Source organism: Siniperca chuatsi, linkage group LG12 (genome assembly GCF_020085105.1).
Source record: "Siniperca chuatsi isolate FFG_IHB_CAS linkage group LG12, ASM2008510v1, whole genome shotgun sequence".
Classification (NCBI taxonomy): domain Eukaryota; kingdom Metazoa; phylum Chordata; class Actinopteri; order Centrarchiformes; family Sinipercidae; genus Siniperca; species Siniperca chuatsi.
The window spans coordinates 1589953-1604438 of NC_058053.1; the positions used below are offsets into that span (position 1 = coordinate 1589953).

General features: G+C 44.1%; 1 protein-coding gene across 1 annotated transcript; it reads left to right on the forward strand.

Annotated features, from left to right (window-relative positions):
* The first annotated feature begins 1244 nt into the window (after positions 1 to 1244).
* Positions 1245 to 11859, forward strand: arglu1a (arginine and glutamate rich 1a). The gene is made up of 4 exons (XM_044216359.1): positions 1245 to 1854; positions 6242 to 6467; positions 9394 to 9477; positions 10257 to 11859. The coding sequence occupies exons 1-4, from the start codon at positions 1523 to 1525 to the stop codon at positions 10419 to 10421; spliced, it is 807 nt and encodes a 268-aa protein (XP_044072294.1). The 5' UTR covers positions 1245 to 1522; the 3' UTR covers positions 10422 to 11859.
* The last annotated feature ends 2627 nt before the right edge of the window (positions 11860 to 14486 follow it).

Here is a 14486-nt window from a genome sequence, read left to right on the forward strand (position 1 = left end):
GTAATCTTTTGAAATCCCATTTTCACATTTTACAGTAATATTGGCAAAATGAAATCTTGAACCTTCTTTGACACACTGGCCGCAGTTGGGGGACGACTTCAAAAACATTCCCAGCAGTTACTGATTTGTATTGAACAGGAGGGCCTAGATACAAAATACTGAAGAGGGTGAGGCCGGCGTACAGTTACACTATTTCAGGTGACTTCAGTAAAAAGAAAATTACATATGACAGATTTTGTGCCACTGACCCATGTAATATGTATTCAAATTTAAGGTGAGAGAAAAAAGGGGCGGTTTAGAAGTGTAGGGTGTAGAAGGAAAAAATATTTTTTTCGCACCATTTTCTAATTAAATGTACTAATATACTTATACAAACAGGCTAAATCTGAATTATAGCCATGTATCTCTGTCCAAGATCATACATAAACTGCATTAAACCCCAAGCAGCTCATTTAGATTACACATTACACTATACATGGTCTGACACTGTTTACTTTGCACTGAACTGAGATCCACAGTGGTTTATGTGCACTTGATAGCAGCCAAAGCTGACCAGTATTGCTGAAACAATGTCCAGTGTAGCATCACAACGGTATAAGAAAAAGTGTATATAAGTGTTAAGGAGACAAATGTAATGTGATAATGTGCAATATTGATATGAAGGATGAATTCAGTGTTTGTGGGCATTGCAATAACAAAACACAGCTGCTAGTCTGCTACCAACAATCTGGGTGCTCCTCCCTAACTGACCCACGACAACCTGTAACTTCAGTTCCTACTGCTAGTTTGCCTGTTAAACTATATTGTGTAACCTTTGACATGACTTACACATCCGATAAAACATCAATTATTGTTTACTGTTTCGTTGTTCATTTGTGCACACATTATTCATTTATTTGGGTGCACAAATGAAGCTCCCCCCCCCCCCTCCATAAGTCCTGCCGGGCTCAGTAGGATTTAATCATATTCTGTACAGCTAAAATGAAGTGTAACCTTGACTGTGCTGTTCAGAGTTGCCAGCAAGTGCACAAGTAGGCCTACCATACATGCCATTTTAAGAACCAGTTTTTCAAGTCCCCTAGTATGTACACATTTATTACGAATTGCTCCAAACCCAGACAGAACAAACTCATATTGCCCAAAACAGTATTTTATGGCTTTTTTCCCCCCATTTCTCTTGAGAAAGTAAAGGCAAGTTTGGGGACTGAACATTTAAATCATGGGTGTATTTTACTGGGCAATCCCGAAGACCGCCGGGAAATACCGAAAGCCGCTGTGCCTGCTGGGAAACTACAAACTCGACAAACCGCCATCTTTCTTTACAGCGAGTTAGTAAGGCAAAATAACAACCAGTTTTGAATGATTATTTCTCCAAAATACAACCGTTGAAGCAATTCCATTAGGTCAGTTGTTGTAAATAACAAGTTTAAAGAGGAGCGGGTTGAACGGAATTCCAGATATTGCCCACATATCAGCCATAAGACAGTTTGGTGGGAGCGCTCGACTAGTGGAAGTAGTCAACATGGGCCGCTCTCGGAGCCGTAGCTCGTCCCGGTCCAAACACTCTAAAAGCAGCAAGCACAGCAAGAAACGGAGCCGGTCTCGGTCGCGGTCCAGAGACAGGGAGAGGTCCAAGAAGCGGTCCAAGTCCCGAGAATCGAAGAGGAACCGTCGCAGAGAGTCTCGTTCTCGTTCCCCGTCCACCACAGCCTCGTCCCGCAGAGAGAGAGCAGCCTCGCCGCCGGAGCGCATCGACATCTTCGGCAGGACGCTGAGCAAGAGAAATGCCCTGGACGAGAAGCAGAGGAAGGAGGAGGAGGAAAGAAGGGCAGAAATGGAAAGACAAAGGAAGATGTAAGTATATTTTAATAGAAGACTCGGCACCTATAACGTTACATAACGTTGCCCGTATTGAACTGCAATATGTGCTAAGCTAAATGCTAGGCTGGCTGCATTCAGTTGTATTGATAACGTCTGCTCTTTGCACTAGCAAACAATGCTAACAAGCTAGCCGCTAGCCGCTAAAGCATGCTTACGTCAGCTAGGCTCTACAGGGCCCTGGCTACACACAGGATTATCATCCCTGTCAGCGAAGAGGGGCCAGCTCACCTTTTCAGTTGGGTTGCACCTCAAGTTTGAGGCCATTTGTATTTTAAGATGACTGATATACTACATTTTTTTAACGTAAATTATGATGCATAACCTGTACAGACGTTACACTTGTAATTAGGGTGTGATTCATTTGTTGTTTACAGACATTAAAACCTAAAATCAATGGATCAGCTGCTGCAGCAGTGAAGTTGCTGCTTTAGGAGGTACTGATAAAAGTGCAACACTGTCACTTAGGATGGGACCATATACAATTGTATCGCAGATCGGGATAAAAAACGCTCAAGTTGATCGTGGTGCATTTCCATTATTGGGATAATTGTGAATATCCTCACATGAGTGACTTGAAAAGTCCAATGTTCATTTGTGTTTAAGGATAATCAGGGGTAAATTATATATACTGATGCAATTGATGACATTGTTGTCTGCACCATTTGACATCATGGTAAAAAATACAGGGATTATCATGTAACAAAGAACAGACTCACACAATGTTGCTATTATTTAATTATTTATTTATCCTTAATTTATGCAGGGGGGCCTTATGATTTATCATTGCCTTATTTATGAATGTTTGTTTGTTTTTCACTAAAAAGAGGTGTGTCCTTTCTGTGAGGCAATAAAAATATTTGTTTCTTAACAAAATGCAAGGTAAAGTGATTCCAGTATGTTTTAGTGCCATTTTAAGAGTTTTAAGCATCTTTTAATGATTATTGGGATAGTATTGTGAATCGCAATTATTTTGGCCAGGATGATTGTAACATGAAATTTTCATATTGTCCCATGCCTACTGTCACTACTCTCGTCGTAAAGCACTTCAGTGGTTGCCACACATAATGACCATGGGCAGTTTATTGTCTGCTGGCAGGTTCTGTTGGACAGGGAAGCTGCTATTGTGAAAGTGTGTGGTAGCCAGAGGCACACAGACACCTGAGATCTGAGCCGCTGTCCTACACCTGTCCTCATGAGTGGTTCTTTTTTTACTGCTTAATAGCCACAGGGCCACTTAACCAGGCATACAAATGTAAATATTACTAATAATAGAGACTTTGTAGGTAAGGAAGGATTTGGGCCTGGGTTGGGTCAGGTCTCTGGTTTCCCAGTGGCTGACAGAATGAAATCAAATCCAGCGAGGGTGGGTTGTGAGTTTACAGTTGTGCCAGAAGTGACATGACAACACACCTCCTACTTCTTAATAGCTTCCTGTTCAGAGTGCAGTTGTAGACAAAAAGGACAATTTAAAAGCATTTTCAGAAGGCAAACAGGATGACAGTTGACTTCCATCTGCATTAACCCTTCAGTCTGCTGCCGTACTGGACAGGCCCGTTCATTCCGACGGGTAGTAGGCTGGTGTAGTTAGTCAACCTTTCCACACATTTGGAATACCTGGACTGTGCTGTAAGCAGCCACCCTGTGATTTGGCCATAACATCAGTGGTTGTACATATAACATGCATGAATGACTTTGTAAAAGGTGTTGTGTACTTATGATGACATGTTGAGGTTAGAGCTTTTCCCAGTCTGTCCCCTGCAGCTCTTCATAGAACCATTTCACTGTGGTTGCATCTTCTTTTTACCATATTTCCCTTTTCAACATTTAACATTGACCCTCTGACAGGTCACCTCTGAAAAATGTCCAATTCCATACTATATACTAAAAGCATATACTATGCTATAAAAGTATAGTATATATTTACTATTTTCTAATTGTATAGTGTATGTTTTTCAAGGTACAAGGTAATGTTGCACAGATGAATGTCAATCAATCTATGGCTTTTCCTTAGATTTAATAATTACTGTTAAATACTTTTTTGTTTTGGTGCTCACCACTATTCCAAATGTATTTAAATGTTTTGCATGTGTGATCATACCCTCCATTTAATTTTTGCATTGTAATTGTAATGAGGGTGTGATTGAGGGATGTTGTGAGACAACAGTGTACATCAACAGCACAATCAAAAATCAAGCAGATTTAGTTTGTATACAGACTTTTCCAGTGTGAACACACTACATACTTAAAACCTGCTTAGAATTAGTATGTAGTTGATGTTTGACACAGCTCATCAATTGTATTTTTTGAAATTATTTTACTTGTTTATGTAACAGGGACAGTGGACAGTCATTGGCTGTCCCACAGTTAGCTAGATAACTAAAACATTTTCAGCAGTCCATGGGCAGGCAAATCCACAGTAGAATAATGGCATAAAATGTTATAATTGAGATGGATACAGAGAATAAACATCATACAAAACTAGAAGTACTATCCATTTAAAACATTACATCATGCAAAAAATTAAATAGAATACTCTGGTTAGTACTTTATGGTTAATGCTCACATGATTGGTTATGTTTCAGCCATGATTTCAATTGTGATTTAAAACTAGAGCGTGTAGAGCGTTGTCGGATAGTGCTGGGTATTGTGTTCCAAAAGTTTGCAGCTCTAATGGAGAAAGCTGACCGGCCACATTCAGTGCACAGTGCTGTACTATACAGTTGCCTCTGCTAGATGCTCTGGTTTGCCTGACGTTATCTGAGCATGCTGAAGCAAACTCTGTCAGTGGGGGAGGAGCAAGATTGTGGGTAATTTTGTACATTAAGCAGGAATTTGCAAGGTAGACAGAATTATCAAAGGTCAAATGGTTGTATTGTGTAATTATGACAGTGTTCTTTGTATGAACTGTGCATGGGCAAGTGTTTTTTCTTGCTTGGGACCAAGTGGTAACACAATATGACAGGTGTGGGAAAATCATAGAGTGCATATACAGCTTAGCAGCATCTGTTGACAGTTGGTTCCTAATGAATCTGAAGTTGCTACGGTTCAGTTTGACCGAACGGGCGGCCCTTTTCACCTGTTTTTAAAAGTTAGGTGTGAATCGATAATTATCCCAAGGTACTTAAAGTCTGAGACTATAACCTAATAGAAGATTAAATATCACCCACTCTTAGTTTGCATTAGCTGCATCTTAACATAGCAGCAGACTCAACCACATTTAGGCTCTTTACTGTAAGAACAAAAATGGAGAACTATTTTACTAAGGAGCTACAGAACTACTGACAACATTATATGGTGAAGGTTTAAACAACTTCTGTAAAGTTTCCTGCATGACCACACATATTGAACCAATCGGTTTGTCTCTAGGACAAATCTGGCCTGGGTCCTTCTCCTACGCAGGGCCTAACTGTGAGCTCTTGCACTCAATGGGGAGTGACCGCAGTGACCCACAATATAACAGCTTTGGTCAGCCCTGCTGTGGGGGCGCAGTGGCGATGCATATACAAGCCAGTGGAAAAAAACTGCACTAGACTCACTATAGACCAAAGTCAAAGATGTGTACTGCAGTGACACCACATGCAATTTAAATGACTGTGACAGAGATCACTGATAGAGCTACATAATGAAGAAATGATGCTGCAGAAAGAGGTTTTGGGGATGGAACCTGTGCTGCAAAGTGACAGATACAGATGGGTGACAAATGAAAGGAAAAACCAACATGAAGTGTGTTAGTGTGCACTCAGGCCACCTCGAGCCTCCAGAACAGCTTCAGTGCTCCTTGCCAAGTGTGTGGAACTCTGTTGGAGGGATGAACACCATTCTGCCATTTATATATACAACCTTTATTTAATCAGGTCATCTCATTGAGATCAAGAGAGACTGAGTAGCAGATAGAAAGAAAAACAAACCTAGCCAGACTTAGCAAAAGGACATATAGCATCGGAGACAGTCACAGACATCACTCAATAGATTTGAAGATGAAAGTTTCTATTATATCATTTAGTCTTATGGAGATGGTGGTGGAGAGCACTGTCATGCGCATTGGTCCAAAATCTTCCACAGGTGTGAAACTGGGTTGAGATCTGGTGACTGTAAAGGCTGGAGCATTTTATTCACGTCATTTTCATCCACACATACTTAGTACTAAGCGATTTTAAAAAAAGTCACAAAACATTTTCAGTATTTGTGGTGTTAACTCACTTTCCTGTCTTGTTCTTAGTCTAGTGTCGTGGAATATTTTTTTGGTGAGAGCAGATCAGCTTTATGATAAATCTGTCCAATCCCTAAATTCCTATAAACCTTCCCTCTGTATGTCTGCTCTCCTTCCTCCTTTCATCTGTTTCCTTCCTCTGTCCTCCAGCCGGCAGCAGGAGATTGAGGAGAAACTGATCGAGGAGGAGACGGCACGGCGAGTGGAGGAGCTGGTGGCCAAGCGAGTGGAGGAGGAGCTGGAGAAGCGGAAGGACGAGATCGAGCGGGAGGTGCTGCGGCGCGTCGAGGAGGCGAAGCGCATCATGGAGCGGCAGCTGCTGGAGGAGCTAGAGAGGCAGCGGCAGGCCGAGTTGGCGGCGCAGAAGGCCAGAGAGGTAACGCTCGGTCGTTTGGAACGCAGCCCCTCCCTTCCCTACATACCTCCCCGACCCCTTACCCCCCTGTCCCCGTCTCCCTCCCAGTCACCTGCTCTGACTGGTGCCTTTCTACGGGACATGTGGGGACGGTGGAGGTGGAGGGACCTCCCGCCCCTCCCAATTTACTTTTCAGAACGCGATCTAGCCATGGTACAAGTTTCACTGCAGGGAGGGTAGATGCAGAGCCTGGAAGTGGCCATCCTGCAGGGTAATAGTGTATTTAATGGTAACAAAATATTATTAGGAATTTGTCTGCACATGAAATACAAAACATAATATATAGAGCAAGAGGAACCGTGCAAGTTTAAGAGTCACTAATCGCGTACTACCCGAAGTAAAGTTTACCTGCTGAGCTGTAGCAGCAAAAATGAATCTGTGCATCATTCCTAATTAGCATTAAGTATCAATGTAAATGAATCAAACTAAAGGAACTTCATGCAACATGTGTGCACAGTGACAGGAATTTGGGTTTCTAACAGCAGGAGTCCTGCTGGGACTGAAGTGGCAGTTTAGGCTTTAAGTTTCATACTTAAAAGTGGAATGTGAATATCACCACCGTTAATTTTGGCGTCTCCAGGGGATTTCCTAACTTGCCAGTGAGAGTTTTGCCATGGCAGGGTTTCAGAAATTGACTCGCTTCATTGTTTTTCATGATTTCTGTCCCTGGTTCTCTTTGATCTTTTACTTTCATATGTGTAAGCATCTCTGTTAATGTCTGTAATAAAGAGCTCTCCTTTTTTTAAGATGACACTTCTGTTTTACAGTCACCGTCTCTGTTCATCGCTGGCCATTTTGAAACTTTTCCAAATGCCTAAAATTGAGAACTAGCTTAGATGAACTCTTTTGACGAGTTTAACACAGTGATAGTTGTTTTATGTGTCTGGTGAGCTAGGCTTTAGTTTGAGTTCTAATAAGAAGCCCTGTCCTGTAACGGCCTTTATTGTGCAGTTCTTAAAGGAACCTTCTCAGGCTTCTTTAAAGTTGGTTGAAGCTCCTTTGCTTCTTTCTTTCCTTTTGCGTTTTAGAGAGGGTTAGGGTAGCTGTCTGACAAACCCTGTGCCCCACCTTCATTAAGAAAAGGGGGTTTGTTTACACTACAGTAATAATGTATTGTGAATGAGAAGGCCGCAGCTAAAGCGTAGTGACCCTGACTTGCACTGGGAGCAGCCAGTGGCTCGGTACTAATGGGGTGAGAAATGTAGTCCGAGCGTGCCTCCTTTACCTACTTGGACTGATTCAGCCACCCCTCTTCTGCTCTGTCTGTACACTACCACTCTGCTCTGTCTAAATCTCCCACTCTGTCCTATCCCAGACACTGTTTATCAACAGGACTAGAACTAGCAAAGGCTTATCTGTAGCCTCCAGGTCAGCCTTACAGTCTTGAGCTGAATATGCTTCAGCTAGATGCCTACAATGTCATCAACAAGGCACCAGTGCAGTCTTGACTCTAACAGGAGTTTTTGAAATATGAGTGGAGATTTCCTGTCTCTGTTACTCTGACATTTGAAGTCAAATTTGATGTGTAGAAATGTTAATCACATATGTTTAATTCACAGACAGTTTGTCCTGTACAGGTTTTCTTTACCACCCCTTACCTTCTCTTTAACAATCCTCGTTTTGAGAATCTTCTGTTAGACGGCATCTGCTCTGGGATACATAATGATGGACCACTACTTTTCCTGTTTGACAAGGTTAATGATCTCTGGTCTAACCTTTATCTGTTAATATATATTTTTTTCTAATATTCATTATTTTATACAGTTAAAGAGCTTTTTCTCCCTAGAACAACAAATGTACTGTGTTTGTACTCATGACTTGCTTCTCCTATAGGGTTGCTGCTTGATGTGTTTATTTGTAAATACATTTGTGTTGTTTTTATTTTGGAAACACAACTCACCACCTTCCTAACTAGCCCTGAGCTGGCCTGCAGCCTTTCAGCTCACCCGTGACTTGTGTCCTGTACTGTAAGTGTACCGTGGTCTGGTCCTCCTCGAACACACACAGACGCCACTTTGTACTGTACTCTCCTTCACTCTGCTATCGTCTCGGGACTGAGCTACTGTAAAGAAAAGGAAAAACAAAAAAAATTGAATGTGAGCTGTGGCTGCAGGCTAAGCAGTACAGAGATCAGAGTTATAAAGAGGAATGCCGCGGCGCGGTATGGCAGAATCCCCCATACCTACCTACCCACCCACCCCGGGAGCGCTTCTCTGTCTCTGCAGGGGCCACACAGTCCGGACGAGACAGTAAATATTCAACCGTTTAATGCCGAATGCTTTCACCAGTTGTGTAGGTACACAGGCAAGGAAAATGCGTAGGTATACGTGCATTGGTGAGCCAAAACTATTCCATCCTTTATTTGTATCCTTTTTTCTCTTGCTTATAATGATGTTAAAAAAACAGCAATTGTATTTTCTTCTAGATTGTATTGTCTGTCATGTATATCTGTCTTCTATTTATGAGTGTGATGAGTGGGTTTCCCCTTTTTTTTTTTTTTTTTTTAATTTTAATGTCTTTCACAATAATGCAGGGAGTGCCCTAGGTGTGGCTTAGCTTAAAATTTTTCTAGGAGGGTATTAAAAGCGGGGGGGAGGGAGGAGAAAAATTAGCGGGTTCATTTTTCGCCCACAGTTTCTTTATGCTTTTTGCCCCCTCTTTGTATTTTTAAAACAATTCAGGCTGACTGCAAAGAATTCCACAGTGTGGTCACGTGCGAGAGGCTAAACAAACTTCTCTGTGGTGTAATGAGTTAGTTGTGTGTGTATGTGTGCTGTTGGCGAGTGTATGTGACAATTAGAGGGCGAGTGTGTGTATGTATGTGCATAAAGTGCTCTGTGGCTGTAGCCTGTTCGTGCGCTAACATGGAACCGTGTCACCCGTCTAGGAGGAAGAAAAATCTAAGCGGGAGGAGCTGGAAAAAATCCTGGAGGAGAATAACCGCAAGATCGCCGAGGCTCAGGCCAAGCTGGTACGCCCTGCTCTGTGAACAGCAAAGCTGCTGCTTTTCTGCCCGTTTTTGGATACATTTCTGTCAAATTCATAACCCTTAATTAAATAGTTTTTGCATGCTGCCTTGCTCACATATGAAATGACTAGCACTATTCATCCTCTGTTAATGCAACCCTGAAAACCAGTTGTTTGTATAACATAACACAAGGATGGGCTCGTTTTCTTCCTTGATTCATTTTTGCATCACAAATAGTTTTTTGTTAGAAATGTAACTGTCCTGATCACATCAATGATAAATAATGTCTCTCATAACTCGCCAAATGAACTTCTGAGTGCAGTAAGAAAAAACCGACACATTGTCTGGTTTATGTGCTTTTAAAGTCACTTAGGTGTCTTTAATGACAAATCTGTTGTCCACTGATTGAGACCTCAAGGCTTTCACCACAACGTGACCGAATAACTTAAGTCCTTTGCCAAGAACCACTTTTATTGAGTGGCTTTGAATTGATGGTTGTCAGCCGTGGTCAACAATCCAGGGTTGTTTTTTTTTCCTGTTGGCTATATAAGCGTAAGTGTGACTAATTTTGTAAAGCAGTGTTTGTTTGATTGGGGCTTGATTCGGACTAGCTGAGGCTGTAGTAAACAGCTGCACACCAAAACAAACAAAAGGAAAGCAAACACTAATGCTGGATCTTAAAGGCCAGCAGGTTGTGGGCTCTTGGGTCGAACGATATGGTGTTCTGTCCTGCCCGGACCGTTTTGTTTCTGCTACATGTTTGCCTTTTGTGTGTTTGACAGGCTGAGGAGCAGTTGCGTATTGTGGAGGAGCAGAGAAAGATTCACGAGGAGCGCATGAAGCTGGAGCAGGACCGCCAGAGGCAACAGAAGGAGGAGCAGAAAATCATCCTCGGCAAGGGCAAGTCCAGGCCCAAGCTCTCCTTCTCCCTCAAGGCCACCGAATAAGACTGCTCCCCCTTCGTCCAAATGTCACGCCCTGCCTTCATCCCCATCCAGCTCTCCCTCCTCATCATTCGACCCCACTCCTCCTCCTCCTCCTCCTCAGTGGAACGCTCGCTTCGTTTTGGAAGTGCTGAAGGAAGGCAGAGGAAAGGGGTGCAACCCGGTGTGTTAACTTGCTTGTCCCTGTGAAGGCCCATGTTGTTCCTACCGGCCTTGAAGAGGAGGCAGCTCTTCGCCCTTGAAGGACCTGACTGCTCCCTCCATCCTTCCTCATCCCCACCGCACAGATGACTCTTGTTTGTGCTTTCCCCCTCTGTTTTATTTTCATTTTTAGGGAACTTGAACTTTTAATGTAGAATGCTATAACGTGTCCCTTGCCCCGTAAGTCTTAACTCTGGTGTAACAGCAAGCCACTGTGCGCCTGTACCCTTCTTACATGTCTTCACAGCCAGCAAACTACAATAGAACGCCAGACCCTGATATAGAAAAGTATGTGTGACTTTGTTTAGTTCAGCTTACTGTAAAAGCTCATGTACAGCTTGGGAGTTGGTCTGTGGTTTTCCTGTTTTTCATTTTTTTTAAATAAGGTTCGTAAAGTGGCAGACGCAGTGGTAACAAATCACAGCACAGCCTTTAAAAGCACAGTTAACTTCCCGTCCAGCTGACAGGTTTGTCTTCCACCTTCCTTAGCCCAGAAGTTCTGTTCACCGTATACATCCACACATTACTTTCTTTCTGCTTCAGCTCCGTCTGCCATGTGTATATATATTTTTTTCTAAATGACACAGCCGCATGTTGTCCTGAGAGGAAATGTAAAGCTTGTGTTAGTTTTGAAGTTGGTGCAGGTGAACTCAGCCTCGACTCCCAAGCTGCCCATGACTGAACCACAAACCTACAGCAGGATATGTGTCTCGTCTATGATAAGGGGGGCTGTGGGGAATGGAGGAGAGAGGACATTTCCTGTATGATGTAATGTTATTAGCCTTGCTGTGATTTGCTGACTGCCACTCACCCTCCTCCCCAAGTTAAGATTGTGTTATGAAATTGATCCTGGATTAGAAAACAACAAGTCACAGTACTGGGTAAATACTTGAGTTTTGTTTTGTCAGACTCTTTGGGAAAACAGAAACAGTCCATGTTCTGTCCCTGAGTTTTGTTGTAGTAAATTAACTTGGCAAGGCGCTTCACTTGGTAAGTCTTGATTCGTAGAGGATGGACAAGTTCAGGTAAGATAAGGTTTGAGGTCAGCGGCTGTGCGAGTGCGTGCGTGCGTGTGTGTGTGTGTGTGTGTGTGTGTGTGTGTGAGAGAGAGAGAGAGAGAGACTGACAGGCTGACTTTAGGTGGGTATAATGACTATGTTGTGGGATTTTGAATTTGTCATGTAATTTCCCCCATTTGTCAAGGGACTGAACAGTTGAATAAATCCATGGAATGCCTCCACTGATGTGTGTGATGCTCTTAATCTTCTCTCACATTTAACACGGGTTACACTAAAGCTAACGGGACACTGATAGACCCACCCGAACTCTGTTTACCAGGCTGAACTGGACTTAAAATTGGCTTTGTCCACAGTTGTAAGTTCAGTGGCTATTTGGCACATTTCACACAGCCATCAGAAGTAGCAGTCCTGGTCCGTGACACACTGTAACGGCCTTCCTGGCACCGTCTTGGCTTTTGTCACACTCCGATCCGTTTTCTACACCTGAGCTGTGCGGAACCAACACATGAACGTCAACTAACGGATCCCTGTCAGGCCTAATGAGCCGCAGCTCCAGTCCGAGGCTTGTGACTGCTGATGCAGCCCTGTCTCCTAGAAATGACGGCTGTACGTTACTAAATACTTTTCCTAATTAGGCGATGTAGGCTGGTCGCTGCCTGGATTATGTTCTGAGACCAGGCCTGTGCAGGCGGCCACACCAGAATCCGGGCTCGCGTCCAGAGGCCTGTGGGTCAGCAGTTTGGGGACGGTTAGGGAAAGGTCGTGATGTCGGTTAAATGTCAGAAATAGGAACAGCCAAACTGAAAGAGTTTCCCCTCGGGGATCAAAGTATTTCTGATTCTGATACAAACGCTGAGTCGTGCCGTACTCCCCGGCCGGGAACGCTCCCCAGCCGGGGAGCGCAGTGCAGGACTGTCCGCTTCGGCGGAAAACAAATGAAAGACGTTGTCAGGGAACACTTTACTGTTACATTAAGTATCAACATTTTAGCCAATTTCCAGGTACGTTAATTAACAGCATTTCCTAATTGTGTTGCTATAATAGAACACGGAATTCGGTCGGCCTTACGTTTCCCCGTTGCTGCGGGCTGCGGGCTCCGGGCTGCGGGCTGCGGGCTGCGGGCTGCGGGCTCCGGGCTGCGGGCTCCGGGCTGCGGGCGGGCTGGCCGTCGGTGACAGAGCTCTCGGCGGCTCCACACGGCTCTGTGCTGGGTCTGGACACAGGCTCACTCTAACTGTCGACTAGGCCTACATGTAATACATTTGAGGGTGCGAGCGGAGCGGGGATGGATGCAGATATTAGTGATCGATTCATGGAGTGAATGATCAAACTCAGTTCACCAGACTAACACGCAGAGGCTCCTCCAGATTAGAGGAGCAACGCGGGTCTGCTCATGACTTAGAGATGAAAACAATCAGTAAGCGATCAAATTATGAGTCCTATGGCAACATGCGCGATGCGCATGAAGTTGGAGGTCCCGCGCCCCCGGACACCCTCCAGCCCCGGCCCCGGTGCCGGTGCCGGTGCCCGGCTGACTAAGCAGAGCTCCGCCGCGGGCCCGTTCACTGTGTCGCTGCCGCCGGTCTGCTTCAGCTCCGCAGCTGAGCTGAGTCATTACAACAAGGAGGAAAGTTAGCTGGTAAAACCCGCCAGAGGATTCCTGTAGTCCCGCAGAGAAGTACAGGCCGAGATGAGGAGGGTGGCCTGCTTGGAAATGTGAGTGAGTGTCAAATAATTAGCCCATTGATAGTTTAAGCTATTATTATTATTATTATTATTATTATTATTATTAACTTATCACTCGTTATTTGTTTATTTCTTTTCTGCACCCTGTGAGCTCAAACTGTTTAGGCTTTTTGAATTAAAGTGTGTCTGTCATCAGCAGAATTTCCATTTAACCCAGGCCTGCTTTATCTCTGAACATGTAGAAACAGCAACACAGTCCTGTCCAAACTGCTTTCCTGTTTGCAAGTGTCAAGCTCATAGATTCACAGTTAAGTGTGTGTGTGTGTGTGTGTGTGTGTGTGTGTGTGTGTGTGTGTGTCCCAGTTGTTTTGTCAGCCGGCTGATCTGCAGGAAAGTTAATGGGACTTGTTTTAGCCACGCAGAGGCACAATAAAGAAACTCAAAGCTTCCACAGACTTCCACTAAAACTGCAACCAAACTACTTTACAAGGAATTAAAATTTAGTTCCACGCGTGTAGGCCGGCCAGACAGCTCACCTGCACGGCCACAGACACGCTTTAAAGACCAGAGGCCAACCACAATAGGCTTGCTTTGGGAATATTTAATTGCGAGAAAAAGCCGATAAAAACACATTGTGGGCTTTTTTCAGCGATAAACGACCATCAGACTTATTACACATGTTCCGCCTCCCTATAGAAATGTTCTAGACACATTGTAGGGCTTGGCCCGCGGTCTGCAGCCAGAAAGAACACTTAAATATTTAGGGAACGTTCCGCAGGGACCCGCGCACACGGCCGCACGTCAGTCTTGTTAATCTAATACATTCGCTGGCCTTTCCTTTAACACGTCTTTGAATTAAATTAATCTAATGTTCACACTGCTGCAATAAACATCCCGGCTGTGATGAAAGCCTGTATTCCGGAGCGGGAGAGGAGAGGGTCGGGTCGGACCCCTCAATTATCTGCCCGGTGTTCCGGCAGCCACAATCCACAGCGGCCGCCGCGCCGCGCCGCGCCGCGGCCTCCTGATCGAATTAAGCCGTTAAAAAGTGTCACAACTTCACACGGCACATTCTGCGAGCTGTGACCTGCCAGAGGTGTGTGTGTGTTCGTCAAATTAGAGCCCATTGACTCTAATTCAGTGTTTGTAGAGAGTGTGAATG

Coding starts and splice junctions, on each gene's coding strand:
- arglu1a (XM_044216359.1), top strand. CDS start 1,523: ATGGGCCGCTCTCGGAGCCGTAGCTCGTCCCGGTCCAAACACTCTAAA. Junction 1,855..6,241: donor ATGGAAAGACAAAGGAAGAT/GTAAGTATATTT, acceptor TCTGTCCTCCAG/CCGGCAGCAGGAGATTGAGG. Junction 6,468..9,393: donor CGGCGCAGAAGGCCAGAGAG/GTAACGCTCGGT, acceptor TCACCCGTCTAG/GAGGAAGAAAAATCTAAGCG.